Source organism: Salvelinus fontinalis, chromosome 17, assembly GCF_029448725.1.
Source record: "Salvelinus fontinalis isolate EN_2023a chromosome 17, ASM2944872v1, whole genome shotgun sequence".
Taxonomy (NCBI): domain Eukaryota; kingdom Metazoa; phylum Chordata; class Actinopteri; order Salmoniformes; family Salmonidae; genus Salvelinus; species Salvelinus fontinalis.
The window spans coordinates 9,108,490-9,125,189 of NC_074681.1; the positions used below are offsets into that span (position 1 = coordinate 9,108,490).

General features: G+C 44.7%; 1 protein-coding gene across 1 annotated transcript in view; it reads right to left on the reverse strand.

Moving 5' to 3' along the window:
* LOC129813672 (receptor-type tyrosine-protein phosphatase mu-like) overlaps nt 1-16,700 on the reverse strand; it is a 652,787-nt gene that overhangs the window by 549,338 nt on the left and 86,749 nt on the right. The window contains exon 2 of the mRNA XM_055866071.1: nt 628-750. Within this exon, the coding sequence (XP_055722046.1) occupies nt 628-750 (123 nt within the window). The remainder of the gene's footprint in view (nt 1-627; nt 751-16,700) is intronic.

A 16,700-nucleotide genomic window follows, 5' to 3' on the forward strand; every position in this document is an offset into this window, starting at 1 on the left:
TTTGAATTGTGTTTTGGATTGTGTTTTGGATTGTGTTTTGAATTGGGTTTTGGATTGGGTTTTGGATTGGGTTTTGAATTGGGTTTTGGATTGGGTTTTGGATTGGGTTTTGGATTGGGTTTTGGATTGGGTTTTGAATTGGGTTTTGAATTGGGTTTTGGATTGGGTTTTGGATTGGGTTTTGGATTGTGTTTTGGATTGTGTTTTGAATTGTGTTTTGGATTGTGTTTTGGATTGTGTTTTGAATTGTGTTTTGGATTGTGTTTTGGATTGGGTTTTGAATTGTGTTTTGAATTGTGTTTTGGATTGTGTTTTGAATTGTGTTTTGGATTGTGTTTTGGATTGGGTTTTGAATTGTGTTTTGAATTGTGTTTTGGATTGTGTTTTGGATTGTGTTTTGAATTGTGTTTTGGATTGGGTTTTGGATTGGGTTTTGAATTGGGTTTTGAATTGGGTTTTGGATTGGGTTTTGGATTGGGTTTTGGATTGGGTTTTGGATTGGGTTTTGGATTAGGTTTTGGGTGTGTAAACAACCCTCCTTTCCATCAGTGTCAGCTAGTTGTCTTACCTTTGAGCATATAAACAAACAACGTGTTTTTACTGTATGGTAGTAAAACCAGTTCTTACCCGTTGGCATCCATGGGTCTGCTGTGGGCTTCGCTCTGGTGTTGGCCTGTTCCCAATCTAGATCGTCCTCTCTCCCCTGGCTGTACCCGCAGGCTGCAAACGGCTTGTCAAAGTCACAATCACCTGTTATAAAAGACAGAAGAGAATCATTCACAATTGATATTGTTCCTTCTAACTCCACACTGGTAATGAATGAACACATACTCTACATTCATAACATTCTTCCTTAGCTTGAACTCTTCCCCCCCCCCCCCCCCTCAAGAAAACATAAGCATTGGTGCAATATAATGCAATATGACCGGCCGATGCTGAGATGGTGAGATGCTGAGATGGTGAGATGCTGAGATGGTGAGATGCTGAGATGCTGAGATGGTGAGATGGTGAGATGCTGAGATGGTGAGATGCTGAGATGGTGAGATGCTGAGATGGTGAAATGGTGAGATGCTGAGATGGTGAGATGCTGAGATGGTGAGATGCTGAGATGGTGAGATGGTGAGATGCTGAGATGGTGAGATGCTGAGATGGTGAGATGGTGAGATGCTGAGATGCTGAGGTGGTGAGATGGTGAGATGCTGAGATGGTGAGATGCTGAGATGGTGAGATGCTGAGATGGTGAGATGCTGAGATGCTGAGATGGTGAAATGGTGAGATGCTGAGATGGTGAGATGCTGAGATGCTGAGATGGTGAGATGGTGAGATGGTGAGATGGTGAGATGGTGAGATGGTGAAATGGTGAGATGCTGAGATGGTGAGATGGTGAAATGGTGAGATGGTGAAATGGTGAGATGGTGAGATGGTGAGATGGTGAGATGCTGAGATGGGTTTAGAGTGAGACAAAGTAAAGGATTACAGCAGCCGTTGAGGCACAACACACATTACCGTCGTTAGCCAACACGGCAGTCCAATTTCCCTCTGTGTGTGTGTCTGTGTGTGTGTCTGTGTGTGTGTGCATGTTTTTGTGTGTGTGTGTGTGTGTGTGTGTGTGTGTGTGTGTGTGTGTGTGTGTGTGTGTGTGTGTGTGTGTGTGTGTGTGTGTGTGTGTGTGTGTGTGTGTGTGTGTGTGTGTGTGTGTGTGTGTGTGTGTGTGTGTGTGTGCACAACACACATTAGCGTCATTAGCCAACACGGCAATCCAATTTTATGTCAGGCGTAGGCTATACGGTACCCTATTCCCTGTGGCCCTGGTCAACTCTACAACTGCTGAGTCAGTCATTTGGACTGCTCATTCATTTAAATGTTTTATTACTCTGCCATTTCAAAGCTATGCCCTCCTCCATCCTTGACTTTGACTAAATCAGTCTATATAACACACTGTCGTTGTTAGAATCACTATCACAACTGAAGTTATAAACCACTTTTAGGGGGACAGTTTTGCTCCTCCTTCTCCCGACAGTACAGATGTAGGATCTTAATTTGAGCCAGTTTGCTACAGCAGGAAAATTATCCTGCAACAACAGGAAATGTAAATTATTATGTGGATGATAATTAATGGACATTTTTGTTAGGGGTTTATACATTTTTCGTAAGGTAAAAATTAAGTCTGACATTTCAAAGTGGAAATTACAAACTTCAGAAGCCTTTTTTCAAACCTCAAATAGACTACACTGTAACGTTCGTCTATTTCTTCCTCCTCCTCGGATGAGGAGAGGCGAGAAGGATCGGACCAAAATGCAGCGTAGGTGGAATACATGATGAAATGTATTTAAACAAGACGACGAACACGAAGATCACTTGAATAAACTACAAAACAATAAACGATGTGAACAAACCTGAACTAGAGTACATAACGCACTAACAGGAACGAACACATACACGAACGAAAACGAAACAGTCCCGTGTGGTGCAACATACACAGACACAGGAACAATCACCCACAAACAAACAGTGAGAACAGCCTACCTTAATATGGTTCTCAATCAGAGGAAACGTCAAACACCTGTCCCTGATTGAGAACCATATAAGGCTAATAGAAAAGAACCCAACATAGAAACACATAACATAGAATGCCCACCCCAACTCACGCCCTGACCATACTAAACAAATACAAAAACAAAGGAAAACAGGTCAGGGACGTGACATACACTTTAAAAATGTCCTGCAACAGGGTGAACAAATGAAGATCCTACATCTATTGGGTCTGCTCCCCTTCTTCTCCCGATAGTTGAAGGTGCCGTGCCCCGCTATTCACCCTGATAATTGCCTGGAAACTACACTGAAACTAATTTCACAGATTTAACAACAGATTAAATAAATGAAGTACAGTATGATGTTGATAAATGGGGAGAATTTGTGAGTTGATGAGAGAGGGGAAGCGGACAATGCTTTGGATCAGACGGCTGTGAGGAGGCTCCCGCCGCTCGTCTGTTGCTGCGTTCTACGACATGCTTTGGATCAGACGGCTGTGAGGAGGCTCCCGCCGCTTGTCTGTTGCTGCGTTCTACAACATGCTTTGGATCAGACGGCTGTGAGGAGGCTCCCGCCGCTCATCTGTTACTGCGTTCTACGACATGCTTTGGATCAGACGGCTGTGAGGAGGCTGCCGACGCTCGCCTGTTGCTGTGTTCTACGACATGCTTTGGATCAGACGGCTGTGAGGAGGCTCCCGCTGCTGGTCTGTTGCTGCGTTCTACGACATGCTTTGGATCAGACGGCTGTGAGGAGGCTCCCGCCGCTCGTCTGTTGCTGCGTTCTACGGCATGCTTTGGATCAGACGGCTGTGAGGAGGCTCCTGCCGCTCATCTGTTGCTGCGTTCTACAACATGCTTTGGATCAGACGGCTGTGAGGAGGCTCCCGCCGCTGGTCTGTTACTGCGTTCTACGACATGCTTTGGATCAGACGGTTGTGAAGAGGCTCCCGCCGCTCGTCTGTTGCTGTGTTCCACAACATGCTTTGGATCAGACGGCTGTGAGGAGGCTCCCGCCGCTCGTCTGTTGCTGCGTTCTACAAAATGCTTTGGATCAGACGGCTGTGAGGAGGCTCCCGCCGCTCGTCTGTTGCTGCGTTCTACAACATGCTTTGGATCAGACGGCTGTGAGGAGGCTCCCGACGCTGGTCTGTTACTGCGTTCTACGACATGCTTTGGATCAGACGGCTGTGAGGAGGCTCCCGCCGCTCGCCTGTTGCTGTGTTCTACGACATGCTTTGGATCAGACGGCTGTGAGCAGGCTCCCGCCGCTCGTCTGTTGCTGCGTTCTACGGCATGCTTTGGATCAGACGGCTGTGAGGAGGCTCCCGCCGCTCATCTGTTGCTGCGTTCTACAACATGCTTTGGATCAGACGGCTGTGAGGAGGCTCCCGCCGCTGGTCTGTTACTGCGTTCTACGACATGCTTTGGATCAGACGGTTGTGAGGAGGCTCCCGCCGCTCGTCTGTTGCTGCGTTCTACAACATGCTTTGGATCAGACGGCTGTGAGGAGGCTCCCGCCGCTCGTCTGTTGCTGCGTTCTACAACATGCTTTGGATCAGACGGCTGTGAGGAGGCTCCCGCCGCTCGTCTGTTGCTGCGTTCTACGACATGCTTTAGATCAGACGGCTGTGAGGAGGCTCCCGCCGCTGGTCTGTTACTGCGTTCTACGACATGCTTTGGATCAGACGGCTGTGAGGGGGCTCCCGCCGCTCGTCTGTTGCTGCGTTCTACGACATGCTTTAGATCAGACGGCTGTGAGGAGGCTCCCGCCGCTGGTCTGTTACTGCGTTCTACGACATGCTTTGACTTGACTGCTATTTGTTATTTTTTGTTATTTTATTAGGATCCCCATTAGCTGTTGCAAAAGCAGCAGCTACTCTTCCTGGTGTCACAGAACATGAAACATAATAATAGACAAGAACAGCCCAAGGACAGAACTTCATTAATACAAATAATTTTTTTAAAGCAGACGTAGTCTACATAGCAATACCAATACATACACAAACTATCTGGGTCAAATAAGGGAGAGGCGTTGTGCCGTGAGGTGTTGCTTCATCTGTTTTGTGAAACCAGGTTTGCTGTTTATTTCAGCAAAATGAGATGGAACGTAGTTTCATGCAATAATGACTCTATATAATACTGTACGCTTTCTTGAATTTGTTCTGGATTTGGGGACTGTGAAAAGACCCCTGGTGACATGTCTGGTGGAGGCGAGTCTGTGTGTGTCAGAGCTGTGTGTAAGTTGACTATGCAAACAATTTTGAATTTTAAATTACATTCATGTTTCTTATAAAAACAAGAAGTGGTCAAATAGGGGAGAGGCGTAGTCAATCCTTAGAGAGACTGGCAGACATAGTATTTATATCAGCCCTCTGATTACAATGAAGAGCAAGACATGCCGCTCTGTTCTGGGGCCAGTTGCAGCTTAACTAGGTCCTTCTTTGCAACACTTGACCATTTGACTGGACAATAATCAATAATCAATAATCAAGATAAGATAAAACTAGAGCCTGCAGGACTTGCTTTTTTTTTTTAAAGCTGAGCATCTGTTGTCAACGCACACGGTGTTGTTCAAGCAGACACCGTGCCTAGGAGATACTTCATCATGAGTCTGGCACAATAGGCTACATGACAGACGTATAAAGACCAAAGGCAGCAGAAAAGATTCAACGCCAGCTGCTGCTGTGGGAGCTAAATTGCACACAGTTTCCCAGGGAGGAGACAGTGCCAGGTGGCCAGATGCACAAAGAACAGAACCCAAGACACCTGTGTCACCTGCAAGCAACTTGTTTGTGGGAAGTGTTGCAAGCAAGTGAAAGTGACAAAGATTTGTGTTGACTGTTAGGACAAGGAATAACAGCTAAATGAAATCCAACTCATGCCATTGTGTGAAGATGCAGACCATGTAAGCATGACAATAACTGTCTTGCTGACAGTGTGTATTGGTGGTTGGGGTCTTGGTGATTGAGGATCATGGTGGTTGAGGATCTTGGTGGTTGGGGTCTTGGTGGTTGAGGATCTTGGTGTTTGGGGTCTTGGTGGTTGAGGATCTTGGTGGTTGAGGATCTTGGTGGTTGGGGTCTTGGTGGTTGGGGTCTTGGTGGTTGAGGATCTTGGTGGTTGAGGATCTTGGTGGTTGGGGTCTTGGTGGTTGAGGATCTTGGTGGTTGGGGTCTTGGTGGTTGGGGTCTTGGTGGTTGAGGATCTTTGTAGTTGGGGTCTTGGTGGTTGAGGATCTTGGTGGTTGGGGTCTTGGTGGTTGAGGATCTTAGCTGTTGAGGATCTTGGTGGTTGGGGTCTTGGTGGTTGGGGTCTTGGTGGTTGAGGATCTTGGTGGTTGAGGATCTTGGTGGTTGGGGTCTTGGTGGTTGAGAATCTTGGTGGTTGGGGATCTTGGTGGTTGGGGATCTTGGTGGTTGGGGTCTTGGTGGTTGGTGTCTTGGTGGTTGAGGATCTTGGTGGTTGAGGATCTTGGTGGTTGAGGATCTTGGTAGTTGGGGTCTTGGTGGTTGAGGATCTTGGTGGTTGAGGATCTTGGTGGTTGAGGATCTTGGTGGTTGAGGGTCTTGGTGGTTGGGTCCCAAAAAATTGTCAAAGACTCCAGCCACCCTAGTCATAGACTGTTCTGCTACCGCACGGCAAGCGGTACCGGAGCGTCCAAGAGGCTTCTAAACAGCTTCTACCCCCCAGCCATAAGACTCCTGAACATCTAATCAAATGGCTACCCAGACTAATTACACCCCCCCCCCCCACCTCTTCTATGCTTCTGCCACTCACTGTTATTTACATTTACATTTAAGTCATTTAGCAGACGCTCTTATCCAGAGCGACTTACAAGTACATACATTCATACTTTTTTTGTACTGGCCCCCCGTGGGAATCGAACCCACAACCCTGGCGTTGCAAGGGTTGTGGGTTCTAGCAACTGAGCCACACGGGGCCTATTATCTATGCATAGTCACTTTAATAACTCAACCTACATGTACATATTATCTCAATTACCTCGACTAAGCGGTGCCCCCGCACATTGACTCTGTAACCCTTGTATATAGCCTCGCTATTGTTATCTTACTGCTGCTCTGTAATGTTTTATTTTTTTTAGGTATTTTCTTAAAACTGCCTTGTTGGTTACGGGCTTGTAAGTCAGCATGTGATAAATACAATTTGATTTGATTTGATCTAGCACACATTGATTTATCTTTATCTAGTCTCCTCCCACCTATTCAACACAATGTAAAGTCTCCTCCCACCTATTCAACACAATGTAAAGTCTCCTCCCACCTATTCAACACAATGTAAAGTCTCCTCCCACCTATTCAACACAATGTGAAGGCTCCTCCCACCTATTCAACAAAATGTAAAGTCTCCTCCCACCTATTCAACACAATGTAAAGTCTCCTCCTACCTATTCAACACAATGTAAAAACTCCTCCCACCTATTCAACACAATGTAAAGTCTCCTCCCACCTATTCAACACAATGTAAAGTCTCCTCCCACCTATTCAACACAATGTAAAGTCTCCTCCCACCTATTCAACACAATGTAAAGGCTCCTCCCACCTATTCAACACAATGTAAAGGCTCCTCCCACATATTCAACAAAATATAAAGTCTCCTCCCACCTATCCAGCACAATGTAAAGTCTCCTCCCACCTATTCAACACAATATAAAGGCTCCTCCCACCTATTCAACACAATATAAAGGCTCCTCCCACCTATTCAACACAATGTAAAGTCTCCTCCTACCTATTCAACACAATATAAAGGCTCCTCCCACCTATTCAACACAATGTAAAGTCTCCTCCTACCTATTCAACACAATATAAAGGCTCCTCCCACCTATTCAACACAATGTAAAGGCGTGGCTCCTCCCACCTATTCAACACAATGTAAAGGATTGGCTCCTCCCACCTATTCAACACAATGTAAAGGCTCCTCCCACCTATTCAACACAATATAAAGGCTTGGCTCCTCCCACCTATAAGGTTATACAACACACACACACACACAAACACACACAGCCAAACACACACACACACCCAAATACATACACACCCAAACACACACACACCCAAACACACACACACACACACACACACACACCCTAAACACAGACACACCCAAACACACACACACACACAAACACACACACAAACACACACACCCAAACACAGACACACCCAAACACACACACACACCCAAACACACACACACACACACCCAAACACAGACACACCCAAACACACACACACACACAAACACACACACAAACACACACACACACCCAAACATACACCCAAACATACACACAAACACACACACAAACACACACACACCCAAACACACACACACACACTCAAACACACACACACACACACCCAAACACACACACACACACCTAAACACACACACAAATATATGTTTTATCCTCTCATATTAAATGTAGTGTCTGCCATGCAACACATGTTGGATAAAACCACTGTCTTTTTAGACCAGAACCCATCTCTCATCTCCTCCAAGCATCATAACATGGCCGTAACATATGAGGCTGTGAACCCTGCTCTTTATGTGTCTGTGTGTGTGTGTGTATGTGTGTGTGTATGTGTATGTGTGTCTGTGTGTGTATGTGTGTGTGTGTGTATGTGTATGTGTATGTGTGTGTGTGTATGTGTGTGTGTGTGTGTGTGTGTGTGTGTGTGTGTGTGTGTGTGTGTGTGTGTGTGTGTGTGTGTGTGTGCGTGTGCGTGTGCGTGTGCGTGTGTGTGTGTGTGTCTGTGTGTGTGTGTGTGTGTGTGTGTATGAGGCTATGAACCCTGCTCTTTGTTTTTATCATTCATCTCCGCGGTGACATTTACAGCACAGTATTATAACGAGGCCCTAACGCTAGATAATTCATATGGAGAGATGCTTCATAAGGCCACATGCTAATAATGAATGTACTTCTAACCGTGGACCGGTTCTGAGGGGTTGGACACAGAGACAATATATCATTAAATTGGAACAAAAGGTTGAGGATCACAATAGGAGAGGAAGTCCAGTGGCAGTCTGAGTGTATTAACCTTGATTCTTTATTGTCAGGTTGTGTATGCTACAATATACTGTATGAATGTTGTTCAGATGCCTCAGCCAGTGGTAGTACAGCACTCAGTATTGGAATGGTTACTACTTACTAAAACGACTTCCTGTGTATAAAACATCACATATCGACACACTAGACTCAGGTACTATGAGAATGGTTACTACTTACTAAAACGACTTCCTGTGTATAAAATATCACATATCGACACACTAGACTCAGATACTATGAGAATGGTTACTACTTACTAAAACGACTTCCCGTGTATAAAACATCACATATCGACACACTAGACTCAGGTACTATGAGAATGGTTACTACTTACTAAAACGACTTCCTGTGTATAAAATATCACATATCGACACACTAGACTCAGCTACTATGAGAATGGTTACTACCTACTAAAACGACTTCCTGTGTATAAAACATCACATATCGACACACTAGACTCAGCTACTATGAGAATGGTTACTACCTACTAAAACGACTTCCTGTGTATAAAACATCACATATCGACACACTAGACTCAGGTACTATGAACACAACAAATACAAAAACAGAAATATACAAACAAGAGTACATAAACTTTAAAAGACAGGGGTATTACATATGGAGATACATTTTCAATTTGTCAAAAAGTTTTATGGTGCGTATTTGCTTTTTTTTTCTTTTTTTTTTTTTTTTTACATTTACTGATAATGTCTAAATAATATTTAAATTCTATCTTAAATCATATGAAGAAGGGGGTTTGTTGTCTGCGCCCTTTTCATTTTATGGATAAAGAATCTTACGTGAAAAAATAAACAAATGAACAATGAAAGTTAAATCAGGGTCCATATCATTTTGGATCAATACAAAACATAATATCAGTCTTACAGATTAACATTAATAGTCCTTTATTATAAAATAAAATATTTTAACTCCAATATCTTCTGACATGAGAACATGTCCCAAAATAAATGGTCAATAGTTTCTGGGTCACAACCACAAAATACACATTTTGTTATCAACAGCTATTTTAAATCTGTGTATAATAAAGGTCTTTACAGGGTAGATTCTATGAATGAGTTTGTATGGGCTGTAATTCCAGTATATTTTAGCAGAGGGAAATGTAACATATTCACATCGCTTCCTTATTTACATGTTTTTACATTTACAGTTTAAAATGTCAATTCCTTCTAGCTGTATTGAGGCTGTAAAATCCTCAACAGTTGCATTTGGAGTATTGTTATATTCCCCTAAAAGAAGAATAGCACCTTTTAAGGACAGCGCTAACAACAATTTGATACTCCTCAGGAGTGAATGTAACATTGTGTGTTCTCATGAATTCTGGGTAATCATATAGTCGTCCATCATTATTCAATAATTGTTTAACCCAAATAATGTTGTTGTTAAACCAGTTCTGGAAAAACAAAAGACTTGTTTTTGTATTTTATGTCTTTATTATTCCATATTGTATACCTATGTGGGGGGAAATTGTGTTTGTACATGAGGTTCCAAGTTAGAAGTACTTGTTTATGAAAGTTAGCAAGCTTAACAGGGATTTTACCCACATCAAAGTTGCATTTGAATAAGAATTCTAGACCACCAATCTGTTGGAATATTAAATTAGGGATTATATTCCAAATGCAAATCCTTATTTCTTAAATAGTTTTGTATCCATTTAATCTTAAAGATTATATTAGAGGTTTTAAAATCCAGAGCATTCAAACCTTCCCTCACTTTGGGTGCTACACATTACCGTTTTCCTTAAATAATGAGATTTATTCCTCCATATGAAGTTAAATAATTTAGTATCAAGCATTTTAGTTACTGACCGAGGAACATCCAAGACAAGGGAGGTATAAACTCAATCAATCAATCAAGTTTATTTTATATAGCCCTTCGTACATCAGCTAATATCTCGAAGTGCTGTACAGAGACCCAGCCTAAAACCCCAAACAGCTAGAATGCAGGTGTAGAAGCACGGTGGCTGGGAAAAACTCCCTAGAAAGGCTAAACTAATCTGGACAGACCTTCAGATTTTGACAAAAGTACAGGTCCAGATAAAGAAAGATCTCTTAATAACCAGGAGTTAAATCTCTTTCCAATTTTCTCTACAATAGGAGAGAAAATAAGTTGGCCCTTTCTTTCTGATTTTTGCTAACTTTAATACCATGATATGTGATCACATCTTTTACAGGGATAATACATACTGAGTTTAAGTCACATCTTTTCAACGCAAATAATTCACATTTCCTAATATTCAGAGATAAAGCTGATACATATGAGAAGGTATTAATACACTCAATAGCCTTCCTGACTTCATTAACATCTTTCAAAAGAAATGATGGTGTCGTCAGACAATTGTGAAATTTTATCTCTTTATCTTGTATCTGAAAACACCCCTAAAACTATCCTTATTGATATGAAGTGTCATAGGACCCCTAAAACTATCCTTATTGATATGAAGTGTCATAACACCCCTAAAACTATCCTTATTGATATGAAGTGTCATAACACCCCTAAAACTATCCTTATTGATATGAAGTGTCATAACACCCATATAACTATCCTTATTGATATGAAGTGTCATAACACCCCTAAAACTATCCTTATTGTTATGAAGTGTCATAACACCCCTAAAACTATCCTTATTGATATGAAGTGTCATAACACCCCTAAAACTATCCTTATTGATATGAAGTGTCATAACTTGTGTGACCAATAAAAATATGAAAGGAGAAATTGGGCATCCTTGTTTAATTCCACGTCTAATGTCGAATCTCTGTTAATGTTCCATGGGATAAGCTAACAGAGCTGTTACATAAAGCAACACAAATCAACACACTAGACTGGCTACTACTTATTGAAACGACATCCTGTGTATAAAACAACACATATCAACACACTAAACTCAGCTATACTGAGAATGCCTCATCTAATGCGCGTTTTGTCCAGTCATTTGATTTCGTGTTGGTACAGCGTGCCACCATGTGTGGTTATCAGCTGTTGTCAAACACCTAGGTTTTTATTATCGCATAGCCAAATGCCTACTATTTAGAAACACGCTAGTAAGGGTATTCAGACACAGCCGGGAGCCGGGTTTGAACCAGGAACCCTTCTCTCCCTCTTTCATTCTGTTTTTTCAACCCAGCCCTGTCTCAGGGTCAGTAGAGTCAGCAGCAGCAAGGGGCTAGCGCCACACTGAATGGGGCTAGCGCCACACTGAATTGAGCTAGCGCCACACTGAATGGGGCTAGCGCAACACTGAATGGGGCTAGCGCCACACTGAATGGAGCTAGCGCCACACTAAATGGAGCTAGCGCCACACTGAATGGAGCTAGCGCCACACTGAATGGAGCTAGCGCCACACTGAATGGAGCTAGCGCCACACTGAATGGAGCTAGCGCCACACTGAATGGGGCTAGCGCCACACTGAATGGAGCTAGCGCCACACTGAATGGAGCTAGCGCCACACTGAATGGAGCTAGCGCCACACTGAATGGAGCTAGCGCCACACTGAATGGGGCTAGCGCCACACTGAATGGAGCTAGCGCCACACTGAATGGGGCTAGCGTCACACTGAATGGGGCTAGCACCACACTGAATGGGGCTAGCGCCACACTGAATGGAGCTAGCGCCACACTGAATGGGGCTAGCGACACACTGAATGGAGCTAGCACCACACTGAATGGGGCTAGCGCCACACTGAATTGGGCTAGCGCCACACTGAATGGGGCTAGCGCAACACTGAATGGGGCTAGCGCCACACTGAATGGAGCTAGCGCCACACTGAATGGAGCTAGCGCCACACTGAATGGGGCTAGCGCCACACTGAATTGAGCTAGCGCCACACTGAATGGCTAGCACCACATATTAACTATATAGAATGGGACTAACACCACATATTAACTATATAGAATGGGGCTAACACCACATATTAACTACACTGAATGGGGCTAACACCACACTGAATGGGGCTAACACCACATATTAACTACACTGAATGGGGCTAACACCACATATTAACTACACTGAATGGGGCTAACACCACACTGAATGGGGCTAACACCACATATTAACTACACTGAATGGGGCTAACACCACACTGAATGGGGCTAACACCACATATTAACTACACTGAATGGGGCTAACACCACATATTAACTATATTGAATGGGGCTAACACCACATATTAACTACACTGAATGGGCCTAGTACCACATATTAACTATATAGAATGGGGCTAACACCACATATTAACTACATAGAATGGGCCTAGCACCACATATGAACTATATAGAATGAGACTAGCACCACATATTAACTATATAGAATGGGGCTAGCACCACATATTAACTACACTGAATGGGGCTAGCACCACATATTAACTATATAGAATGGGGCTAGCACCACATATTAACTACACTGAATGGGCCTAGCACCACAAATTAACTACACTGAATGGGGCTAGCACCACATATTAACTACGCTGAATGGGGCTAGCACCACATATTAACTACACTGAATGGGGCTAGCACCACATATTAACTACACTGAATGGGGCTAACACCACACTGAATGGGGCTAACACCACATATTAACTATATAGAATGGGGCTAGCACCACATATTAACCATATAGAATGAGACTAGCACCACATATTAACTATATAGAATGGGGCTAGCACCACATATTAACTATATAGAATGGGGCTAGCATCACATATTAACTACACTGAATGGGCCTAGCACCACATATTAACTATATAGAATGGGGCTAACACCACATTTAACTACAATGAATGGGGCTAGCACCACATATTAACCATATAGAATGAGACTAGCACCACATATTAACCATATAGAATGGGGCTAACACCACATATTAACTACACTGAATGGGGCTAGCACCACATATTAACTATATAGAATGGGACTAACACCACATATTAACTACACTGAATGGGGCTAACACCACACTGAATGGGGCTAACACCACATATTAACTACACTGAATGGGGCTAACACCACACTGAATGGGGCTAACACCACATATTAACTACACTGAATGGGGCTAACACCACACTGAATGGGGCTAACACCACATATTAACTACACTGAATGGGACTAACACCACATATTAACTACACTGAATGGGGCTAACACCACACTGAATGGGGCTAACACCACATATTAACTATATAGAATGGGGCTAGCACCACATATTAACTATATAGAATGGGACTAACACCACATTTAACTACAATGAATGGGGCTAGCACCACATATTAACCATATAAGATGGGGCTAGCACCACATATTAACTACACTGAATGGGGCTAGCACCACATATTAACTATATAGAATGGGGCTAACACCACATATTAACTACACTGAATGGGCCTAGCACCACATATTAACTACACTGAATGGGGCTAACACCACATATTAACTACACTGAATGGGGCTAACACCACATATTAACTACACTGAATGGGGCTAGCACCACATATTAACTATATAGAATGGGGCTAACACCACATATTAACTACACTGAATGGGGCTAACACCACATATTAACTATATAGAATGGGGCTAGCACCACATATTAACTACACTGAATGGGGCTAACACCACATATTAACTATATAGAATGGGGCTAACACCACATATTAACTACACTGAATGGGGCTAACACCACATATTAACTATATAGAATGGGGCTAGCACCACATATTAACTATATAGAATGGGGCTAGCACCACATATTAACTATATAGAATGGGGCTAGCACCACATATTAACTATATAGAATGGGGCTAACACCACATATTAACTACACTGAATGGGCCTAGCACCACATATTAACTATATAGAATGGGGCTAGCACCACATATTAACTATATAGAATGGGCCTAGCACCACATATTAACTATATAGAATGGGGCTAGCACCACATGTTAACTATATAGAATGAGACTAGCACCACATATTAACTATATAGAATGGGCCTAGCTGTCACGTTCCTGACCTATTTATGTTAGTTTTTGTGTGTTAGTTGGTCAGGACGTGAGGTTGGGTGGGCATTCTATGTTATCTGTTTCTATGTTGGTTTTGGGTTACCTGGTATGGCTCTTGATTAGAGGCAGGTGGTTTGCATTTTCCTCTAATCAAGAGTCATATTTAGGTAGGGCATTCTCACTGTTTGTTTGTGGGTGATTGTCTCCTGTGTCCGTATGTTATGTTCGTACCACATAGGACTGTAGCGTTTGTTTGTTTCGTTTTCGTTTCGATGTCGTCTGTTACCTGTACGTAAGTTTATGTTTAGTTATGTAAGTTTATGTTCAGGTCTCGTCAACGTCGTTTTGTTATTTTGTAGTTTTGCAAGTGTTTGTTTCGTTTCGTGTTGCCATCTTTATCGTTGTGTTAATAAAGATGGCTTATTTCCCTGAAGCTGCGTTTTGGTCTGAGGATCCTTCTCTCCTCACCTCATCTGAGGATGAGGAAAGCGACACCCGTTACAGAATCACCCACCAACACGCTAAGACCAAGCGGCAAGGGAAAACGAAACGGAGTAGGGGACAGGAGAGAAAGGAGCAATGGACATGGGACGATGTTTTGGATGGAAAGGGTTGCTACACTTGGGAGGAGATCCTGGCTGGGAGGGATCGCCTCCCATGGGAACAGGTGGAGGCATTGAGGAGAGCAGAGGCTACCTGGGAGAGGAACCGGAGCTATGAGGGAACGCGTCTGGCACGGAAGCCGAAAAAGCCCGTAAGTAATTCCCAAAAATTTCTTGGGGGGGGGCTAGGAGATAGTGGGCCAAGGGCAGGTAGGAGACCTGCGCCCACTTCCCAGGCTTACCGTGGAGAGCGGGAGTACGGGCAGGCGCCGTGTTACGCAGTAGAGCGCACGGTGTCTCCTGTACGAGTGCATAGCCCAGTGCGGGTTATTCCACCTCCCCGCACTGGGAGGGCTAGATTGGGTATTGAGCCAGGTGTCATGAGGCCGGCTCAACGCGTCTGGTCTCCAGTGCGTCTCCTCGGGCCGGCATACATGGCACCTGCCTTACGCATGGTTTCCCCAGTTCGCCTACATAGGCCGGTGCGGGTTATTCCACCTCCCCGCACTGGTCGGGCAACCGGGAGCATTCAACCAGGTAAGGTTGGGCAAGCTCAATGCTCAAGAGTGCCAGTACGCCTCCACGGTCCGGTATTTCCGGCACCACCTCCCCGCCCCAGCCTAGTACCTACAGTGTATACACTACGCACTAGGCTACCAGTGCGTATCCTGAGCCCTGTTCCTCCTCCACGCACTCTCCCTGTAGTGCGTGTATCTAGCCCGGTGCCTCCAGTTCCGGCCCCACGCACTAAGCTACCAGTGCGTCTCCAGAGCCCTGTACACACTGTATATTCTCCCCCTACTAATCCTGATGTGCTTGTCCTCAGCCCGGCGTCACCAGTGCCGGTACCACGCATCAGTGATAGAGTAGGCTTTGAGAATACAGTGTGCCCTGTCCCTGCTCCCCGCACTAGTAGGAAGGTGCTTATCATTAGCACGGTGCCTCCAGTTCCGGCACCACGCACCAGGTCTACAGTGCGCCATATCCGGCCAGAGCCATCCGTCTCCCCAGCGCCATCTGAGCCATCCGTCTCCCCAGCGCCATCTGAGCCATCCGTCTCCCCAGCGCCATCTGAGCCATCCGTCTCCCCAGCGCCATCTGAGCCATCCGTCTCCCCAGCGCCATCTGAGCCATCCGTCTCCCCAGCGCCGTCTGAGCCATCCGTCTGCCAGGAACCTGCAAAGCCGCCCGTCTGCCATGAGCCTGCAAAGCCGCCCGTCTGCCATGAGCCTACAGAGCCGTCAGCCAGACAGGAGCCGCTAGAGCCGTCAGCCAGACAGGAGCCGCTAGAGCCGTCAGCCAGACAGGATCTGCCACAGCCGCCAACCAGACAGGATCTGCCAGAGCCGCCAACCAGACAGGATCTGCCAGAGCCGCCAACCAGACAGGATCTGCCAGAGCCGCCAACCAGACAGGATCTGCCAGAGCCGCCAACCAGACAGGATCTGCCAGAGCCGCCAGCGAGCCATGAGCAGCCAGAGCCG